Source organism: Bubalus kerabau, chromosome 15, assembly GCF_029407905.1.
Source record: "Bubalus kerabau isolate K-KA32 ecotype Philippines breed swamp buffalo chromosome 15, PCC_UOA_SB_1v2, whole genome shotgun sequence".
NCBI lineage: Eukaryota > Metazoa > Chordata > Mammalia > Artiodactyla > Bovidae > Bubalus > Bubalus kerabau.
In genome coordinates this window covers 18,170,266-18,193,813 of record NC_073638.1, presented here as the reverse complement: position 1 = coordinate 18,193,813, position 23,548 = coordinate 18,170,266, and the positions used below count along the sequence as shown (strand labels likewise).

At 41.2% G+C, this 23,548-nt stretch overlaps 1 protein-coding gene across 1 annotated transcript in view; it reads left to right on the top strand.

Annotated features, from left to right (window-relative positions):
- Positions 1 to 15,929: 15,929 nt before the first annotated feature.
- The window catches only part of EXPH5 (exophilin 5), a 102,004-nt gene continuing 94,385 nt past the window's right edge, over positions 15,930 to 23,548 (top strand). The window contains exon 1 of the mRNA XM_055547817.1: positions 15,930 to 16,380. Coding sequence (XP_055403792.1) covers positions 16,262 to 16,380 — 119 coding nt within the window. The 5' untranslated portion in view covers positions 15,930 to 16,261. The remainder of the gene's footprint in view (positions 16,381 to 23,548) is intronic.

The following is a 23,548-nucleotide window of genomic DNA, read 5'->3' as shown; positions in this document are numbered from 1 at the left end:
CTGGAAAAACCATAGCCTTGACTAGACGGACCTTTGTTGGCAAAGTAATGTCTCTGCTTTTCAATATGCTGTCTAGGTTGGTCATAACTTTCCTTCCAAGGAGTAAGCGTCTTTTAATTTCGTGGCTGCAGTCACCATCTGCAGTGATTTTGGAGCCCAAAAAAATAAAATCAGACACTGTTTCCACTGTTTCCCCATCTATTTCCCATGAAGTGATGGGACCAGATGCCATGATCTTCACTTTCTGAATGCTGAGTTTTAAGCCAGCTTTTTCACTCTCCTCTTTCACCTTCATCAAGAGGCTTTTGAGTTCCTCTTCACTTTCTGCCATAAGGGTGTTATCATCTGCATATCTGAAGTTATTGATATTTCTCCCAGCAATCTTGATTCCAGCTTGTGCTTCTTTCAGTCGAGTGTTTCTCATGATGTACTCTGCATATAAGTTAAATAAGCAGGGGAACAATATACAGCCTTGACGTACTCCTTTTCCTATTTGGAACCAGTCTGTTGTTATCTAACTATATATATATATATATATATATATATATATATATATACACACACACACACACATATGAGAAAGAACTTTAGAATAATAATCAAATGTGGGAAAACAGTCTTTGAATTATGATAATAAGATTGTTAAATCTTTCTTTCTATTTTACTACTTCAATGTGTTCTTGCTTTATTTTCAATTAAAAATAATTTTAATTCTTATATCATAAATATTTTGAGGTAAGTTCCACCCACAAGTAAGATTTCCTTCATCCTGGAGATAGGAAGAGATGGCATCTGAAAATCCTTTCTTATCCCAGAAGCCAGCCGGCAAAGAGAAATCAGGGTGGAATGCAACAGGCCACCTGTCTGAGGAACATACTCTTTCTCTTTCTCTCTTTCTGACCTTTTCTGTTTCATACATTATTTCATTAGAGCTAACTAAGTGCTGGGAGGGATTGGGGGCAGGAGGAGAAGGGGACGACAGAGGATGAGATGGCTGGATGACATCACCATCTCAATGCACATGAGTTTGGGTGAACTCCGGGAGTTGGTGATGGACAGGGAGGCCTGGAGTGCTGTGATTCATGGGGTCGCAAAGAGTCGGACACGACTGAGCAACTGAACTGAACTGAACTGAACTAAGTGTTAAGCACGTCACATACATCATTGCATTTAATTCCACAACTTTACAAGGCAGGCACTACTATTACTCTTATTTTGCAAGATCACATATCTAGCAGACTATGTAGCCAGAGCCTGAACCAAGGTCTCCCAGCTGATGCCCTGAGAATAAGATTTAAAATCCCTTGCTTTGAACTTTCTTGTTATCAGGCCCATACCTATCACTCTAACCTCATTTTATGTCCCTTTTCCCTACTCTCCTCCCCATGCTCCTCCCATATTTACTTAAATTCAGAGACATAGGCCAGGAGGTGTCAATTACTCTCCTGCCTCAGCATCTCTGCATTTGCCTCTGCATGTAAAGCTCTCCTCCCTGCTCCTCTCCAAGGTTGGATTCATGTCACCTTCAGATCTCTATTATTTGTAACTTCAGGTTGGCCCTCCAGAGCCCTCCTCCTCCCCAAAACTGCTCTTCATCACATCACCCTGTTCATTTTCTTCAAAGTACTTACCACATTTGGTTACTCTTTTATTTATAGATGTATGTATTGTCTATCTCTTCTTTCAGAAATACAACGTCCATGAGGACAGAGTTCTTGTCTCTGTACCTCTTTGTTTCCAGTACCTGGCACTGGGCCTGACACAGCAGTTGAGCAAATACAATTAATCAAATGCTTAACCACCAAGTCACAGTACCTGGGGCAGGGAATCTAGTAGATTATTTCTTGCATGAAGATGACATAGGTTCAAAAAATTTTGTAAATAGCTAGTAAATCTACATTTTACCAACATTTTATTCAAATTTAAACTACTTTGAGGACATCTGTATATTTATTTTCCCAGTTCTTTCCAAATATGGCTTCTAAGACTTCAGACTTCAGCTCAAATGGTACCTCACTCAAGCTTTCACTGATCATTCTCACTGGAGCCAGGATACCTGTCCATCCATAACCACACTATTATTTTGGATCACTTATCACACTCTCAGTTCAGTTCAGTTGCTCAATCGTGTCCAACTCTTTGTGATCCTATGGACTGGAGCACGCCAGGCTTCCCTGCCCATCACCAACTCCCGGAGCTTGCTCAAACTCACGTCCATCGAGTCAGTGATGCCATCCAACCATCTCATCCTCTGTCATCCCCTTCTCCTCCTGCCTTCAATTTTTCCCAGCATCAGGATCTTTTCCAATGAGTCAGTTCTTCGCATCAAGTGGCCAAAGTATTGGAGTCAGTTCTTGGCATCAAGTGGCCAAAGTATTGGAGCTTCGGTTTCAGCATCAGTCCTTCCAATAACACACTCTATTGTATGGTAATTTGAACATTCTTTGCATTGCCCTTCCTTGGGATTGGGATGAAAACTGACTTTTTCCAGTCCTGTGGTCACTGCTGGGTTTTCTAAATTTGCTGGTGTATTGAGTGCAACACTTTAACAGAATCATCTTTTAGGATTTGAAATAGCTCACTCGGAATTTCTTCACCTTCACTAGCTTTGTTCATAGGAATGCTTCCCAAGGCCCACTTGACTTCACACTCCAGGATGTCTGGCACTAGGTGAATGACCACACCATCATGGTTATGTAGGTCATTAAGATCTTTTTCATACAGTTCTTCTGTGTATTCTCTTCTTAATCTCTTCTGCTTCTGTTAGGTCCTTGCTGTTCCTGTCCTTTATTGTACACATCTTTGCATGAAATATTTCTTTGGTATATCTAATTTTCTTGAAATCTCTAGTGTTTCCCATTCTACTGATTTCCTCTATTTCTTTGCATTGGTCACTTAAGAAGTCTTTCTTATCTCTCCTTGCTATTCTCTGGAACTCTGCATTCAGTGGAGTATCTCTTTCCTTTTCTCCTTTGCCTTTTGATTCTCTTCTTTTCTCAGCTATTTGTAAGTCTTCCTCAGAAAACTATTTTGCCTTCTTGTATTTTTTTTTTTCCTTGGAGATGGTTTTGGTCACCACCTCCTGTACAATGTTATAAACCTCTGTGCACAGTTCTTCAGGCACTCTGTCTTCTAGATCTAATCCGTTAAATCTATTTGTTATCTCTACTTTATAATCATAAGGGATTTGATTAAGATCATACCTGAATGGCCTAGTGGTTTTCCCTAGTTTCTTCAATTTGAGCCTGAATTTTGCAATAGGGAGCTAATGATCTGAGCCACAGTCAACTCCAGGTCTTGTTCTTTGTTGGCTGTATAGAGCTTCTCCATCTTTGGCTGCTAAGAATATAATCAATCTGATTACAGTACTGACTATCTGTATAGAGTCGTGTATAGAGTCATCTCTTGTGTTGTTGGAAAAGGGTGTTTGCTATGACCGGTGCATTCTCTTAGCAAAATTCTGTTAGCTTTTTCCCTGCTTCATTTTGTAGTCCAAGGTTAAAGTTGCCTGTTACTGGCATGTACCTCTTGACTTTGATTATACTCAAAATCCTTCAAGCTAGGCTTCTGCAGTATGTTAACCAAGAACTTCCAGATACATAAGCTGTGTTTAGAAAAGGCAGGAACCAGAGATCAAATTGCCAACATCCACTGGCTCATAGAAAAAGCAAGGGAATTCCCCAAAAAACATCTGCTCCATCAACTACACAAAAATATTTGATTGTGTGGATCACAAGAAACTGTGGAAAATTCATCAAGAGATGGGAATACCAGATCACCTTACCTGTCCTCTGAGAAACCTGTATGCAGGACAAGAAGCAGCAGTTTATACCAGACATGGAGCAATGGACTGGTTCAAAAGGCTGTACATTGTCACCCTGCTTATTTAACTTATATGCAGAGTACCTCATGGGAAATGCTGAGCTGGATGACCCATGAGCTGGAATCAAAGTAGGAAAAATATCAAGTAGGAAAAACATCAAAAAATATCAACAACCTCAGATACGCAGATGATACCACTCTAACGGTAGAAAGTGAAGAGGCACAAAAGGCCTCTTGATGAAGGTGAAAGAGGAGCATGAAAAAGCTGGCTTAAAACTCACCATTCAAAAAACTAGGATCATGGTATCTGGTCCCATCACTTTATGGGAAAGAGATGGGGGAAAAGTGGAAGCAGTGACATATTTTATTTTCTTAGGCTCCAAAAATCACTACAGACAGTAACTGCAGCCATGAAATTCAAAGACACTTGCTTGTTGGAAGAAAAGCTATGAGAAACCTAGACAGCATATTAAAAAGTAGAGACATCCCTTTGCTGACAAAGGTCCATATAGTCAAAGCTATGGTTTTTCCAGTAGTTGTATATGGGTGTGAGAGTTGGACCATAGAGAAGGCTGATGCCAAAGAATTGATGCTTTCGAGTTGTGGTGTTGGAGGAGACTCTTGATAATCCCTTGGACAACAAGGAGATTAAACCAGTGAGTCCTAAAGGAAATCAAGCCTGAATACTCACTGGAAGGACTGAGGCTGAAACTGAAGCTCCAGTACTGTCACCACCTGAGGCGAAGGGCCGACTTATCGGAAGACCTTGCTGCTGGGAAAGATGGAGGGCAAGAGGAGGAGGGGGCAACAGAGGGTGAGATGGCATCACTGACTTGGTGGACATGAGTTTGAGCAGGCTCGGGGAGATGATGAGGGACAGGGAGGCCTGGCGTGCTGCAGTTCACGGGGTCACAAAGAGTCAGACATGACTTGACAACTGAACAACAACAAAAATCACCCTCTAAATTTATGTTGATTTGTTTCTTATTTTTCCCCTCTGCTCATTAGAATGTAATGTTCTTGAGGGCAGGAACATCTTTATCTTAACACTGTACATGTAGTTTCTAGAACATTTCTTAATACATATTAGACTTTCCATAAATATTTGTTGAATGAATCAGTACACTGGCATGTATTCTAGTTTTAATTCTTAAAGTTTTTAAATGGATTTCCTGTGGATTCTTTCTAAGTAGACAATCATCACTTATAGTCAGTTTTCATTTCTGAATGTTTTACTTTTTCTTCCTTTATTGTATTTGGCTAGAACTACCAGAATAATGTTATCTAATATAGGTAATTGTAGGTACCTTTGATTTGTTTTTGCTTCGGTTACTCACCACTGATTATGACACTGGTATTATTTGGGGCAGACATTCCTTACCACCGCAAGGGGACAGGCTCCTAATCCTAAGAATTAGGATTTAAAATTTAGTTTAAATAATTAGCTTAGTTCTAACAAAAAGCAGTCTTGACTTTTACCGGAGAACTTTCGATCAAACATTACATTGATACTTACTTTGAACTCCTAATAAACTATGATAATATTAAATTATTCTTGCTTCTGGAATCAGAGAAGGCAATGGCACCCCACTGTAGTACTCTCGCCTGGAAAATCCCATGGATGGAGGAGCCTAGTGGGCTGCCGTCTATGGGGTTGCACAGAGTCAGACATGACTGAAATGACTTAGCAGCAGCAGCTGCAGCATTTGGAATAAATTCTACTTAATCCTTTAATATATTGCTATGTTTGATTTACTGGCATTTTTCTTTGGAATTTTTTCTACTTCCATAGTCACAGGGGAAATTGTCCAGTCTTGTTTTTTTGTTTGTTGACCCAGATGTCGCAGATATTACTGTCAGAATCACAGTAGATCCATATAATGCCCTGGTATGTGTTTTACCTCTTTTGAGTTTCGGGCAGAGTCGCAGCTGTGTGTACAAATCTCAGAGCCCACTGCTCCCCTCCATCGTCCTTCAGGTGGGATGGGAACCATGAAAGCCCCTTCCATAAGGATGTGGGGTGAGGCAGAACGTTTAGGACTAGGATGAATAATAAGTGTGTGTGTTGCTCCGTGTCTTGATTTGGCAGGTCTTTTGAGTTTTATCACCTAGATTTTGAGATCTAGGTCTCATATATACTGAATTCTGACATGAAAGAACAGGAGGTTCTTGTCCCTTTGCCTTATATGATACTTTGGAATCAGGACCATACTTCTGCTATCAGTCCCAGCAGTTTTCAGTGACTTGTTTAAATACTCCAGGAGTCTTTATAAATTTTGGATTGTGTTTCTATTACCCCAAGAGCCATGATACCACATTATCCTAGGTAGCTGTATGCAGCCATGTAAAGCGACATTATAGAAGACTATTCAATACAGTGTCATACATTAGATATAAATGGCAGGAAGAATATCAGTTATTTTCAGTTGCTCAGTCATGTCCGACTCTTTGTGATCCCATGGACTGCAGCACACCAGGCTTCCCTGTCCATCACCAACTACGTGAATATATAAATATATGAAGAGGGAATACATAAACATATAAATAAAAATATTAAATATATAGTTGTGACTGATTCACAGTAATGTACAGCAGAGACCACTGAAACATTGTGAAGCATTTATACTCCAATAAAAATAAATAAATAATATTTAAAAAATAATAGTAGTTGGATTATAGATAATTATACTCTTTTTTCACTTTTCCATACTCTTATATTCTTACACAATGAACAACATTTGCGGGAACAATCATTCCTTCTCTTTTCTATGAGGGAACGTCCATGACTGAAATAACTTCCCAGCCTCTCTACTTGATATTTGTTTACTCCTTCTTAGGGTAGATGGAGAAGCAAATCATCTGGTTAGAAGATTGTATTGTTGTTGCTGAGCTTCCCCAGTGGCCCAGGGGTTAAAAGAATTTGCCTGCAATGCAGAGGATGTGGGTTCCATCCCTGGAAAGGAAAAACCCCTGGAAAAGAGCATGGCAACCCACTCCAGTATTCGTGCTTGGAGAATTCCAAGGACAGAGAAGTCTGGCAGGCTACAGACCACAGGGTCACAGAGAGTCAGGCATGACTGAGCAACTGAGCACACACAAACACTGCTGTTACTGTTCAGTCACTAAGTCACGTCCCACAATTTGCCACCCCATGGACTGCAACATGCCAGGCTTCCCTGTCCTTCACTGTCTCCTGGAGTTTGCTTAAATTCATGTTCATTCAGTCAGTGATGCTATCTAACCTTCTCCTCCTGCCCTCAATCTTTCCCAGCATCAGGGTCTTTTCCAATGGGTCAGCTCTTTGCATCAGGTGTCCAAAGTACTGGAGCTTCAGCTTCACCATGAGTCCTTCCAATGAATATTCAAGGTTGATTTTCTTTAGGATTGACTGGTTTGATCTCCTTGGAGTCCAAGGGACTCTCAGAGTCTTCTCCAGCACCACAATTCAAAAGCATCAATTCTTTGGTGCTCAGCCTTCTTTGTGGTCTAACTCTCACATCCATAAATGACTACTGGAAAAACCATAGCCTTGACTGGATGGCCCTTTTTTGGCAAAGAGATGTCTCTTCTTTTTAATATGCTGTCTGAATTTGTCATAGCTTTTCTTCCAAGAAGCAAGTGTCTTTGAATTTCATGGCTACAGTCACCATCTGCAGTGATTTTGGAGCACAAGAAAATAAAATCTGTCACTGCTTCCACTTTTTACCTATCTGTTTGCCATGAAGTGATGGGACCCGGTGCCATGACCTTATTTTTTTTTCAATGTTGAGTTTCAAGCCGGTTTTTTCACTCTCCTTTTTCACCTTCATCAGTAGGCCCTTTATTTTCTCTTCACTTTCTGCCATTAGAGTGGTCATCTACATATCTGAGGTTGTTGGTATAGCTCCCAGTAATCTTGATTCCAGCTTGTGATTCTTCCAGCCTGGCATTTCACATGATGTACTCTGCTATGACAAATCTAGACAGTGTATTAAAAAGCAGAGACATCACTTTGCCAACAAAGGTCCATATAGTCAATGCTATAATTTTTCCCGTATTCAGGTATGGATGTGAGAGTTGGACCATAAAGAAGACTGAGTGCGATTGATCGCAAGAGAAGGGGGCAGTAGAGGATGAGATGGTTGCATGGCATCACGGACTCAGTGGACATGGGTTTTGAACAAACTCAGGAAGACAGTGAAGGACAGGAAAGCCTGGTGTGCTGCAGTTCATGGGGTTGCTAAAAGTCAGATGTGACTTAGATACTGGACAATAACAACTCTGCATATAAGTTAAACAAGTGACAATATGCAGCCTTTAAATACTTCTTTCCCAATTTTGAACCAGTCATTTTGCTCCATGTCCTGTTCTAACTTCCTTTTGACCTGCATACAAGTTTCTCAAAGGACAGTTCATCAATGATGAACTATCAACAGTTAAGAATTTTCAACAGTTATTGTGATCCACACAGTCAGGGGTTTAACATAGTCAATGAAGCAGAAGTAGTTTTTCTGGAATTCTCTTATTTTCTCTGTGCTCCAACAAATGTTGGCAATTTGATCTCTCCTCTGCCTATTCTTCCCTGGCTTCCTGTGGCTCAGATGGTAAAGAATCACCTGAAATACAGGAGACCTGAGTTTGTTCCCTGGGTTGGGAAGATTCTCTGGAGGAAGGCATGGCAATCCACTCCAGTATTCTTGCCTGGAGAATCCCCATGGACAGAGGAGCCTGGCAGGCTGCAGTTCACAGGGTTGCAAAGAGTCTGACATGACTGAGGAACTAACTAAGCACACGATTGCCTATTCTAAACCCATATTGTACATCTGAAAGTTCTTGGTTCATGTATTGTTGAAGCCTAGCTTGAAGGATTTTGAGCATTACCTCACTAGCATGTGAAATGAGTGCAATTGTGTGGTAGTTTGAGCATTCTTTGGCATTGCCTTTCTTTGGGATTGGATTGAACACTGACCTTTTCCAGTCCTGTGACCACTGCTGAGTTTTCCAAATTTGCTGGCATAATGAGTGCAGCACTTTAACAGCATCATCTTTTAGGATTTGCAATAACTCAGCTGGAATTCCATCACCTCCACTAGCTTTGTTTGTAGCAATGCTTCTTAAAGGCCACTTGACTTCACACTCCAGAATGTCTGGCTCTAAATCAATGACCACACCATCGTGGTTATCCAGGTCATTAAGACCTTTTTTGTGTAGTTATGTGTATTCTTGCCACCTCTCCTTAATCTCTTTTGCTTTTCTTTGGCCCTTACTGTTTCTGTCCTTATTATGCCCATCTTCACAGAACAAGTTCCCTTGATATTTCCAGTTTTTTTCAAGAGATCTCTAGTCTTTTCCATTCTATTGCTTTCCTCTATTTCTTTGCATTGTGCATTTAAGAAGGCCTTCTTATCTCTCCTTGTTTTTTTCTGGAACTCTGCATTCAGTTGGGTATATCTTTCCCTTTCCCCCTTGCCTTTCACCTTTCTTCTTTTTTACAGCTATTTTTAAAGCCTCCTCAGACAACCTCTTTGCCTTCTTGCATTTCTTTTCTCGTGGGGATGATTTTTGTCACTGACTCTTATACATTGTTAGGAACCTCTGTCCATAGTTCTTTAGGCACTCTGTCTATCAGATAAAATCCCTTGAATCTATTCGTCACCTTCAGTGTATAATTATAAAGGATTTGATTTATTCTTATCTGAATGGCCTAGCGGTTTTCCCTACTTTCTTCAATTTAAGTCTGAATTTGGCAATAAGGAGTTCATGATCTGAGTCACAGTCAGCTCCTGGTCTTGTTTTTGCTGACTGTATAGAGCTTCTCCATCTTCAGCTGCAAAGAATATAATCAATTTGATTTTGGTATTGACCATTTGGTGACATCCATGTGTAGAGTCATCTCTTCTGTTGTTGGAAGAGGGTGTTTGCTATGACCAGTGTTCTCTTGGCAAAACTCTGCTTGCTTTTGCCCTGATTCACTTTGTACTCCAAGATTGAACTTGCCTGTTATTCTGGGTATCTCTTGACTTCCTACTTTTGCATTCCAATCCCTGATGATGAAAAGGACATTTTGTTGGCTGTTAGTTCTAGAAGGCCTTGCAGGTCTTCAGAGAACAGTTCAACTTCAACTTCTTCAGGATCAGTGGCTGGGGCATAGACTTAGATTTCTGTGATTTTGAATGGTTTGCCTGGGAAACAAACTGCTATCATTCTGTTATTTTTGAGGTTGCACCCAAGTACTGCATTTTGTACTCTGCTGTTCACTTTGAGGAGTACTCCATTTCTTCTAAGGGATTCTTGTCCACAGTAGTATATATAATGGTCATCTGAATTAAAATTGCCCATTCCTGTCCATTTTAGTTCACTGATTCCTAAGATGCTGATACTCACTCTTGCCATCTCCTGCTTGACCATGTCCAATTTACCTTGATTTACCAACCTAACATTCCAGTTTCCTATGCAATATTGTTCTTTTGGACTTTACTTTCACCACAGACACATTCATAGCTGAGTGTCCTTCCTGCTTTGCCTAGTCACTTCAGTCTTTCTGGAGTTACTAGTACTTGCCCTCTGCTCTTCCCCAGTAGCATATTGGACATCTTTCAACCTGGATGGCATATCTTCAGTGTCCTATCTTTTTGCCTTTTCATACTGTTCATGGGCTTCTCATGGCAAGAATACTTGAATGGTTTGTCATTCACTCCTCCAGTAGACCACATTTTGTCAGAACACTTCACTATAACCCATCTGTCTTGGTGGCCCTGCAAGTCATGGCTCATAGCTTTATTAACTCGTGCAAGCCCCTTTGCCATGACAAGGCTGTGATCCATGAAGGTATGGTGATGTCTAGAATTCCTTGACCCATGCTTTTTGACTCGATGAAACTATTTCATTAGAAAGCCTTAAGCATTTGGTGGGCATTCTCCCTACAACCTTCCTAGCACCAATTATATCCTTTCCCCAGCTCCAAATCTCCCTCTATCGCTCTGCCTTAAGGACAAGACTTGGAAACGTTGGTACTAGTGAGCCCATGTGGCTGCAGAACTAAGTGGCATTCTTCCATCAACTTAGCAGTAAAAAAGCTGAGATTTTGTTGTATTCTTATTTTTATTTTTCAGTTTTCCCCAAACCCCAATAAATAGACAGTACTTTTGTTGTCAGAGAAAATGTTATTTTTAAAATTGTAGGCAGCTCTGTGTGTGAAAGTTATTAATAGGTACAGTTTATTGAGCATCAACCTTGTTACCTGCTTTATGTGTATTTTCGCAGCAATTTTTTAGATAATCATATAAGGCTGGATCTACAATGGCAACCCACTCCAGCACTCTTGCCTGGAAAATCCCATGGACAGAGGAGCCTGGTAGGCTGCAGTCCATGGGGTCTCTAAGAGTCGGGCACGACTGAGTGACTTCATTTTTACTTTTCACTTTCATGCATTGGAGAAGGCAATGGCAACCCACTCCAGTGTTCTTGCCTGGAGAATCCCAGGGATGGGGGAGCCTGGTGGGCTGCCGTCTATGGGGTCGCACAGAGTCGGACACTACTGAAGCGACTTAGCAGCAGCAGCAGCAGCATTACTATCCTTGTTTTTATAAAAACAACAACAACAACAAAAACTAGCATTCAGAGAGTTTAAGCGACTGTTCTAATTTGTATTCTGTAATTGTGTATTCAGAATGAACCAAAAGGGAATTTCCTACCTGGATTTGCAACACTATTCACTGGACAATTAGTATAGTGAAAACTGAAATGAACAATTGTGTGAGCTCCTGGTAACTCCCTTCTCAGAGTTTTCCATCTCTTGTTTACTAATAAAGGCCTGTCTGTTGAAAGAGAAGATACCTCTGAGAAAAACCTATCTAAAATCTACAGAGATGATTTTAAATGGCTTACTGCAGGCATAAGTGACTTTAGGTATCAAAAATTCAGAAATTCAAGCAAGTATGTGGTCTGTACTTCTCTTGGCTGGATGAAGTAAGTGTCAGTGAAGAGAAAAAACAAACAAACAAAACCAAGCCTTCTGCTGGAGATTTGGCCAAGAGGTTGGAGAAAACAGGAGACAATGAGAGATTTCAAAAGATCATTGCTATCTATCTAGCTGCTACTAATAGTAACAGTTTAAAAAAAAAAAAACAAAAACTGATCGGCCTCTCTAGCTGAGAGGCTGGGCAGGAGGTTATCAGGTTTACCAGATACTAAGGATGAGAACAGCTGTTTGGAGCTGGCTGAGCCCATAAAACAACCCATTGAGAATTACTTTTACTTTACTATACAATATTTACTAAGCACTAAATTTATAGTTCCACAGAAACTGCCTGTATGGTTTCCAAGGCAACCTCAATGCCTTATAAATTTCTCAGTATAAAACCTCAATACAAAAATTTCTCCATCATATGCCTCCTTATGCCATAACCCAGGGCTGAAACATGCCTGGGTGTTGATGTCCACAGTGGCCATTCAAGGTTCTGAACACAACTCCTACTCTCTGTCTATCCTTTGCTCTGGCTATCTTATCTAGCCTCAGGATTTTGGCAATCATCTTTTTTTTTTTTTTAATTTTATTTTATTTTTAAACTTTACATAATTGTATTAGTTTTGCCAAATATCAAAATGAATCCGCCACAGGTATACATGTGTTCCCCATCCTGAACCCTCCTCCCTCCTCCCTCCCCATTCCATCCCTCTGGGTCGTCCCAGTGCACCAGCCCCAAGCATCCAGTATCGTGCATCGAACCTGGACTGGCAACTCGTTTCATACATGATATTTTACATGTTTCAATGGTTCTTGACACAGGGATGGAGAAGTAGATTTGGCAGTCATCTTTAAGCAGATGACTGCCAAATCTACTTCTCCATCCCTGTGTCAAGAATTCCCAATCCCACATTTTTCACTTTTGCTCAGTATCTCTACATGGATAAATTGCAAGTAGCTGGAACTCTAAGTCTAAAACTGAACTCTGGATCTTTTTTACAAGCCTTATGATTCCCCTATAATCAAAAAGACTACTGTCCTTTAAGATACTTCTCGTGACACCTTGCATCATCTTTGGCCTCTTTCTTCTTAACTCCAATATTTAATGAGTTACCAAGTCCAACCGTTATCTTTGGACTCCCATCCTTCTTCCTATCCCCACTTCCACCACTTAGTTCTGATCCTCCTTCCCCTTTCGTCTGCATCCGCGTTCCGATCCAACAGGGCCTCTTGCCATCACCCTCCCTCTACTTTTTCTTACCAACTGCTGCCAGAATCATCATCCCAAGGTTCAACTTTATCATTGTCATCCTTAAAACCTGCATTGACTACTCATTGCTTGCACAGTAGAGTCCAGCACGGCAGTCATCAACAGGGTTCAGCCTTATTTACTCTATGTCCCATGTCCTACCTCAGGGGTTTTTCAACTTTTACAATTATTGTCCCCCAAGGGGTCTTTTAAGGTTTTCTTTTTTCTTAATCTTCCCTTTCATGACATTTTAATGCTATAGCCATACTGTCTGTTTATGAACTGGGTGTGTCTCTGTACTTTACATTTTAAAAGTAAGATGTTTCTGCCCTCTAAGAACCAATTATTGCTCCACTAGGGACATATTGTTCCTATTTAGAATGCATACTCTAACCAAAATACATCATTTACCAATCTCTGGATATGCCCCTGTTTTTTCTAGCTTCCAAATTTTTACTCACTTTGGCCATTAGCCAAAGGAGTTGAGGGACTATGAGAAGATTCCTAGAATCCACTTCTGGTATTCGGTGCCCTGCTCCCCTAGCCTGGAATAGTCACACATCTCCCCCACTACCCTCCATTTCTTCTTACTGAAATATGACCCTTCATGTTGTAACTCAAATACCATTTCCTTCCCCTGAAGCACTCAGTTGGAACTAACTTCTTCCTTTTGTGCTGTAATAGGACTTACTTTATACATCTATTATGTTCTTCTTTGTTATGGAGTCATTTTTCCATTTGTGTTATCTCCTTCACTGCATTATAAACTTCCTAAAGACAAGGATTATCTTCTTCACAGTGTATGTTGTTGTCCAGTCACTCAGTCATGTACAACTCATTGCAACCCCATGGACTTCAGCAGCACTTCAGGCTTCCCTACCCTTCACTATCTCCCGGAGTCTGCTCAAACTCATATCCATTGTTGACGATGCCATCCAACCATCTCATCCTCTGTAGCCCCCTTCTTCTCCTGCCCAGCTGGAATTCTATCACCTTCACTAGCTTTGTTCATTAGTAACGCTTCCTAAGGCCCACTTGACTTCATACTCCAGGATGTCTGGCTCTAGGTCAGTGATCACACCATCATTGTTGTCCAGGTCATTAAGACCTTTTTTGTATAGTTATTCTATATATTCTTTCCACCTCTTCTTAATTTCTTCTGCTTCTGTTAGGTCCTTGCCTTTTCTGTTTTTTATTCTGCCCATCTTTGCATGAAATGTTCCCTTGGTATCTCTAATTTTCTTGAAGAGATCGCTGTTTTTCCCATTCTATTGTTTTCTTCCATTTCATTCCTCTTAAGTATTGTTTACTTAAGAAGGCCTTTTTCTCTCATCTTGCTATTCTTTGGAACTCTACATTCAGATGGGTATATCTTTCCTTTTCTCCTTTGCCTTTTGCTTCTCTTCTCAGCTATTTGTAAGGCCTCCTAAGACAAACATGTTGCCTTGTTGCATTTTTTTTCCCTTCAGGATGGTTTTGATCACAGCCTCTCTCCATAGTTCTTCAGGCACTCTATCAGATCTAATCCCTTGAATCTATTTGTCACTTCCACTGTATAATCATAAGGGATTTAAGTCATATGTGAATGATAGTTTTCCCTACTTTCAATTTAAGTAAAAATGAAATTAAAGTTGACTGCAAATTCAAAATAAGGATCTCCTTATTGCAAAATTCAAAGTGTACGGTGCTTCCTTATAGTAGGTGGAAATCAATTAATTGCTACACCAGGAACAAAGAGCCTGTGCCCACATTTTAAAATTCCATAATTATGCTGAATAAATCAACACACTAAAGAGGAGAAAATATGGACATCATGAAGGAGACACATTCCTAAACCATCATTCATGCAGAGATTATTTATAAAGGAGTTCTGTGAGTTGTACAACATTAGTGAGCTGAATTAGTTCCTGCTTCATAGAAGTAACAAATAGACACCCAGGGAAATTTATTTAAATGGTGACTTGCCTAGACATATCTTAAATAAGGTGAGGCCAAAACATAAATAACCATTTTTGACATGTTTTTGTTACAGATACAAAATCTTTATTATGGTTTTTTCCGTGAAAAGGGATGATGCACATGGAAGCAAATTTTAAATGTTAGTAACCATCACCACTACATAAGAAGTGATCAAATTAAGGCTTTGGGGCAATAAAGTTGATTTGATGCAGTTATTGTGTGCAAAGTGAAGCCAAAGAAACAAAATGTTTTCTGAAACAGATTTGATAATTTTAAAAATGTATATTTTTGAATATATTTAGAAATTTCCATCAGATCTTGGAATAATGCTTTCTAGGGAAAGGTGTTTCTGTGGTTTCATAGGATTACATTTTACTTTAGTCAGAGGATTAAGATGTTTTAAAGTGGCACTTTTATTACTTCCCTGAAACTGTTTATTAAGAAGATTATCAAATCTTATAGAAAACTACAAACAGGTGCTTTTTAACCATCCTTTCGGTATGTCCTCTCCTGAAATACCATAAACGGTTTTGATTTTTCTAAAGTCTGAGAATGACTTTGTGAAACAATGAGTTGCAGGTATCCGAGAGGTGGGAGACTCGGCCAAGAATTAATTTCCAAGGATAAACTAAATTCAGCCTTGTGGCTGTATAAGTTCAACCCTTCTGGGTCTTTCTAAAAGGAATAACCCTTCTGCCAGTTCTAAAGCTCCTAAGTGAAGTGAAGTGAAGTGAAGTGAAGTGAAGTGAAGTCGCTCAGTCGTGCCCGACTCTTTGCCACCCGCAATTCTATTTCCTATGGGCTCTGTATTAGAAACGAGAATTAGTCGTGAAACTCTCTTTTTCACGCCTACTAGTCAAGTTCAAGTTTTGTGGACAAACAACAACAGCCAAAATAAATACGCTGGAGCCAACACTCAAGCCTCCACCCCACTTCGGGGCTAAATTATGTGTAGGCTTGTTAGTTAAACAAGTTTGATACCAGGTGGAGGAGGGAAAGGGAGGAGCGCGGAACGGCCCGCCCCTTTGGGATGGGATTGGTTCCCTCTCTCCTTCAGCGGTTCATTTTGCATCTCGGTTGGATACGCTGAGAGAAATATGTCATTAAGGTGTCATCAAAATTAGTCCTGTAGGTGTGGGCTGCTCCCTAGGTTTTAGATTTTCAAAGGGACGGGCTTCATTGGCTCTGGAATCAAGTACCTGAAACTGGTCTTCTGTAGCTTGAGAAATGTCATTGTAACAGGAGGCGCCAAGGAGCTTAAGGGTAATGCACACACAGTAGATAAAATGACGAAAGTTCCTCAGGGGTTTGACTGCAGTTTCCTAAACGATGAAGAAGCCAGGAAGATCCTTCAGGTGCTGGAAAGAAATGAGGAGCTCCAGAGAGCAGAGAAGGAGAGGATCAGGTACCGAGCTAACTCTTTGTTCCCCCGGGTCTGGTGCACATTTGAGGGGGGCGTCCGCGGCGTCCACCGAGTCCGGCGGGCGCGGAGCTTTCGCCAGGCACCTGTCTGAAGCTCGGGGACGTGCAGCCTCCGCCCGGGGCGCGCAGCGCGGCAGGGGGAAATCTGAAGAACCGGGGAGGCCTGGCGAGTGCTCTTTCCAGACGCCGCCTCCCGGGCATGCTGGTCGGCGAGCTCCGCTCCCGCCGCGGGGGGGCGCGCCCCTGCCCTCGGCGCGCGGCCGGGCGCCTCGGCGCGTTTCTCTCCGCGTGGGTCCCGCGCGGCTGCCCCGCCCCTCGACCGCGACACGTGGGCGGCAGTCGCTGCTTGCGGTCCGTCCGAGGCGGGTGGCAGGTCGGTCAGGTGTCCTCCAAGCCGCCGCGTGGCGTGGGCAGGGCGGACCCGTGAGACTGGGCGGGGAGCGCGGTCTTGGCCGGCGCGGACCCACGTGCTTATAGAGTCCTCCGGGTCGTCCACTCTCGCCGCACACACTCTTGGAGAAACCTCCCCTCTCCACCCACGGGGGCAGTCAGCGAGGCCCAGGAGAGCTGGCACCTCACTGAAGGTCAAGTGTTTCCCGCCTCAAGAGCTGGATGGAGTTCGAGAAACTAGCCAAAAGGTGTGGAGTGAACTTAGCTGGAACTGGGGACGCTTGGGGCCTCTAGAATGGTTTGATCCCCTCGTGTGTGGTGCTTGGGGAAGATGAGTTGCTGCAGACCTTCACCCTTCACCTTATTGTGCGGTGTCATAGGTGAGGGATTAGTTACCAGGGAATGAAATCCGGAGATAGTTGCGTGAGATGTAAAGTAACCAATTTTTTCTGCTGGGGAAGTGTGGGATAAGTCCTGGAATTAATTAAAGACTTTCTCATCTGTCCTGGATTAAACCCACCCAAGGCCTTCTCCAGTGGACTGTGGAAGAAAATTCAAAGTTATCAGTCTCGGACCAAAAAGTGTGGCATTGATTGGAATTTAGAAAGCCGTTTTGTTTGTGAACAACTTGTTGGTGGTCTAAGTTCTGTGTTGCCACTTTCTTCCAGGCATCACACTTACCCACCCACCAACACCCCAACAAAAAAACCTCCAAAGATACTCTTCACATAGGGAAACCCTTGCTGGTTTTTTTAGAAGCAATTAGAATACACTGGGCCCAAAGCCTTGTCTTCACCAGATATGGCTAAGCCCACCCCCAGCCCCCAGAAATGACTCCTGTGGGAAGAAATGAGCATTTGAAGTTTAAGGATGTGTATTTCATACCATCATAATCTGCCATTAGAAAAACAGGCTCTATCATTTTCTCAAACTGCAGAAGTGTGCCCTCCTGAGCCCAGTATATCCATACACACACACACACACACACACACACACACACACGCTTGTACCCACATGTGGGCACATGCAATGTGCACAGGCACACCCAACCTTGGAAAGGAGAGTTTTAGAACTGCATGCAGGTTTTTTTTTTTTTTTTTTTTTTTTTAACACATACTCCAAAAGGACTAAGAAACTGGTTGCTCTTAGTGTGTGTTCTTGGAAGTGTTTGTTGTTTCTAGAGAGGACTGGACTTCTTAGGTGGACCCAGTATATTTGGGGGGAAAGTGAGGGTAGAATTAGAAAATAATGTGGAGGGTAGCTTCCATTGAAGATGTTATCAACATCCTGCTAACTGTTCATGAAGTATAGTTTTTAGAAATAGTAATGTCATTTATTTTAAAATTCAAGGAAATTTTGACTTTTTGTATTTGACCTGATGCTTGCTGCCTTGTATTTTCTCCATAGCAGCCTATGGTGCCCATGGCAGCTGACTTTAGAGGGAAGTGGAATTACACTTGGGTGGCAAATGCCCTTAGGCTAGGCCTTAGAAGGAAGCCTAAAACACACTTCATGGCACTCATAACCTAACTGGAACATCAGCAGAAAAAGCCATAATGCAAAGACAAAATCAATACTGTTAACTACTAAACAAAATTTGAAAAATAATAATAATAAATAATTAAATGACACCATTAAAACAGAAAAATAATTTAAGGAAAGCAGACACTTGAGCCCAATGCTCGAGGCAATTATTTCTAGTATTTTATTTTTCCCTGGTTGATTCCTGTGTCCCATTGTCAAATACCTATCATTGGATAGCAGTCTCCATGGGATTGCTCTGCTAATGAGCTCGCATGCATCAGTTTTAGTAGTGGATACTGGCATGCAGAAAAGGCCTGCAATGACATATCAACTTGGTTGATATGTCTTCTGCTCAATTTTTTATCATCACATTTTCCTAATCGAAAGTCAAGACACATGACATATAAATCAAGGGTATTATTTGGGAGAAAGTACAACAGTCCCAAGAGATGCTCAGAGGCCTTTTTAACTATACTGAGGAACAGTCTCCAGATCTCTTGACCAGGACAAAAAGAAAAGGGGTTAAATGTTGAAGCTTGGAATGTTTGCTGGTTGAGGCCTATCTATGATAGCGTTGAGCTGTCTACAAGACAACTAAGAAGTATCCTACAGTTAGAAATATAGGACTACAGTATCATGCAAGGCCAGAGGTATCCAGAGGTGGATCTTAATGGCATAGAACTAGCTGAGTTCACGGTGCAGGAGATTGTAGCCCCACCTATAGAAGTGAGCTTCCCCTGATCTTCCTTCATTGGTACCAGAACTCTCTGACTCCACCTTACTGGGGAAGTATTTGCATTAAATATTATAATGTTTCAAATATATGAAGAGTTTATTCTAATTTTTAAGAAAACATGAAGATTCAAGTTGTTAAATAGGCAAAACATAGAAATAAGTCATTTATACTACTGTTTGGAATATATCCAAACAGTAAACAAAACATATGGGAAAATGTTCACCCTAACAGTAATTTTAAAAAAAGAAAATTGAAGTAATCTCATGATACCGTGTTGCACCTTTAAAAATAACAGAAAAGACTTGGTGAAGTGAAATGGATATATTCTGCTTGTTGTTAGTGGCATTCGAAATTGAACACTATCGTTTCAGTGAACAATATGCCAATACCTATGAAGACATGACTTGCTGTTGACCTAGTCATCCAATTCTTGGATGTTTCTCATTAGTAGGAGATTGAGGTGGAGAAGATGACCACACGAACATTTATGAAGTGCTTCCTTTTAGGTAATAATAGTTATTATTGTGATAATAATAATAATAGCTAACATTTATTGGTCTCTTACTATATACTAGGCACTGTATTAAACATGTTATACATATTTAATTAATCCTCTCAATAACCTCAGGTACACACTTTAATTCCATTTCACAAAGCTGGAAATAACTTAAAACATAGCATATGTTATGTTATGTTAGAGGAAAAACAACACATATACTCTCAGATATTGCAGTTTTACCTGTAAGCAAAAGAGTGGGAAATTTCAAATCTAAGTAAGAGTGCAGTCATTACAAAGGACAGTTATGAAGACATCATTATGTCCCATCCAGTGTGATATTTTGGTTCCATATTTCTGACTACCTTGGTTGTTTTGTATGGGCACCTCAAGCTTTTCATGGATGCAGTGGTGGAAAAAAATGTATGAGGCATTGTTCTGTGAAAAAGCAGAACACAAAATACTGCTTATGTTATTATTTCAGTTTCTTCTGGGCATCTGGGCACGTGCTTAGCAGCTAGAAGAAAATAAGTAAAAATTTGTTCATCTCCTTTCTGTGACTCTCTAGGGCCTGCCATAGCTCCTGGCCTATGGGGAACATTCAGTAAATGTTTGCTGAAAGGTGTGGGCTTGCCCTGACAGCTGGGGGCTGGGCTCCGCTGCCCTCAAGCCCAACACTGCCAAGATGGGAGGGCGGACCTGTGGGTAAAGACGCAGGAATCCTGGGCACATGCCACCTGGCTCTGGGAAGGCAGATGAGGGGAAGGGTGTAGGATTTCATGGCTTAAAGGAGAGGGAGGCCCTAGTCACAAGGTTCCTGTCTGTATAGCCCCTTGTAAATACTTGATGAAGGAATTAATGGTCTGCTCTGGCTGGAGTCAGAGGTTTCTGCAGTCTCTTGCTTTTCTTCCCATTTCTCAGTCTCTGTTTCACCTTCTTTTCATTGCCCAGTACCCTCTGTAGGATGGGATTTCTCCCTCCTGAACCCTGTCATGGACTACAATCACTCTGTTACATGTGTTCTCTTCAATCCTGTGAGTTTGGGATCTGAGCTACAGAAATTCTCTGAGATCCCGTAGTGAAAATTACAACTTAAATTCCAGTCTGTCAGTTATACTTCATTTTGAATTGTGGAAAGGTTTTTTTCCTGGAAGTATTAACTTGGGTATGATTTTTTAGGGCCTGGTACAGTCTGTGGTTCTAGCTGCAGTGAAGAGAAATGGCTGAGAGTGTAAACCACGATTGGCAAGTGAAAAATTTACCCTTACTGCTCTCACACCTTGGAGAAAATATACATCTGTGTGTATACATACATATATAAATGTATATATACACTCCAGCCTATAGGGCATCCCTTTGACCTCCAGTTCTCATGGTCCCTTCCTCAGCCATGCAGGGCTCCATGAGAGCAGGCTACATATATATGAACTCTTCATCTTACAGGGTTTACCACCAACCAAAAACTTTCATAGATTGAAGCCATTTGCAGCAGAATTTCTTTGCTGTATCCTCAAGGTCAGCACAGTGTCTGGCACATAACAGATGCCCCAAAAATAGGTATTCAACGTTTCTTGAGTCTGTCCTTGCCAGAGGCAGATTTCACCTGCTGGGAGAGGAGAAAGCAGGCAGAAAGCCTAAGAGATAAATATGATAAATAGAATAAAATGTGAAAAGCATCTTACATTTTACAAAAGTCTTTGGAAAACCCAACTCCCTATCACCCTCACCACGCCCATCTCATAAGTGTGACTGAAAGTACTAAGAGATTATATCAAGTAGTCAGCTCACTGAAGAGACAACAATAAATCAAAATGTGTGTTTTTTTCTGTTGCAGAAAACTTATAAAGTATAAGATGTTATAGCACCTGATGTAATTAAGTTAAAAAAATGGCATGTCTAGATTTAGACTATCTTTGCCCAGTGGCAAGATTGCAGCCCAGGATGGTTTTCCCAAGCTTAGCTGTTTCAGTTGATTTACGCTAGTGTACCTGAGCTGTGGCTCAGTCTTGGGGAGGTCTGTATATATCAAAGTGGTGAAGTAATTGATAGCTGGTGGCAACTGCAGCATCCTGCAGAGATTAAAAGCCAGATACACAGGTCTCCTGTCTCTCTTAGGCTTTCTGTCTGCTTTCTCCTCTCCCAGCAGGTGAAATCTGCCTCTGGCAAGGACAGACTCAAGAAACGTTGAATACCTATTTATGGGGCATCTGTTATATGCCAGACACTGTGCTGACCTTGAGGATACAGCAAAGAAATTCTGCTGCAAATGGCTTCAATCTATGAAAGTTTTTGGTTGGTGGTAAACCCTGTAAGATGAAGAGTTCATATATATGTAGCTTGCTCTCATGGAGCCCTGCATGGCTGAGGAAGGGACCATGAGAACTGGAGGTCAAAGGGATGCCCTATAGGCTGGAGTGTTCTGATAATGTAACAAAGAATGGGGTCAACATCATGGATCTCTGAGGTGTCTGCACCTTTCAATAACATCCAGTCTAGTTAATTCCTTTAAATTGAGGGGAAAGCTTTCTCTCAGACAAATTCTCCAGTCTAATTGCTCCTTAGATTGGTCTCTGTGGGCAATACATGTGGAACTACTATACTATTATAGTTCCACACCTAATCTGTAAAAATAATTAAAAGAGTTAATGCTCAGAATAACCAAATAAGGTGAGTTTACAGCTTATTGTACAAGTGAGTTTGTTTTAGTGACCTTAGGAATTATTGACCTTTCATAATTTTTACTTTTTGAGTTCTTTTTAAAAATATAGCCAAACTGAAAATATGTTAAGTAGATCAAAAGTTAGATGTGGGTCTTTTCAACTGAGAGTGGAAAAAAAGTTGAGACACTTAAAAGAGATGAAAAAATATGCTTGGCTGCATTTCGTTCTTACAATGAAGAGGACTGAAATGCAGCCATGTGGGAAGTCTGCTTGAGAGAGTGGTATTGGCAGATAATGACAGGAGCCTGGTAAATAAGGGCTTTCCTGGTGGCTCAGCAGTAAAGAATCTGCCTGACAATGTAGGAGACATGGTTTCAATCCCTGGGTCAGGAAGATCCCCTGGAGAAGGAAATGGTAACCCACTCCAGTATTCTTGCCTGGAAAATCCCATGGGCAGAGGAGCCTGGTGGGCTACAGTCCATAGGGTCGCAAAAGAATCAGACATGACTTGGCAACTAAACAACAACAAATCCCAAGGTTGACGATTAGTGCCCTAGTTAGGTTTTATGACATTATAACTCTTAAATTTAGTTTTTATCCTCATCCTAAACTAATAAAGCAGGTGTTTGTTTTTTTTTTCAAAAGCTAACAACAACGGCAACAGTAATAATAGCTCTTATTTATTGAGTACTTGCTCTGTGCTAAACTCTTCATATGCATTATCTCCTTTAATTATTTTTACAACAATCGAATTGAGGGATATTTTTAGTCTCCATTCAGAAGAAGTTCAGGGAGGATAAGTAACTTGATTGAGATAATATTGCTAAGAAGCACTGGATTTGTGGACTCCATCAGCACTTAAATCACTGTGCAGTACTGCTTTCTACAATGAAGTTGAAGTGATTATCTTCACATTGTCATGTAGCTTATAACAGAACCAGCACTGAGATCTTTGCACTTACAGATCTTGCTATTCACTGACCATGAAAATAGAGAACATGCAATTCTAGGTAATCATGTGTCCTTGAAGACAATGGCACCCCACTCCAGTACTCTTGCCTGGGAAGTCCCATGGACAGAGGAGCCTGGTGAGCTGCAGTCCATGGGGTCGCTAAGAGTCGGGCACGACTGGGCGACTTCCCTTTCACTTTTCACTTTCATGCATTGGAGAAGGAAATGGCAACCCGCTCCAGTGTTCTTGCCTGGAGAATCCCAGGGACAGAGGGAGTCTAGTGGGCTGCTGTCTATGGGGTCGCACAGAGTCGGACACGACTGAAGCAACTTAGCATAGCATAGCATAGCATACTAAAAATTGGGAATATTATTCCTAAGGAAAAGAACATAA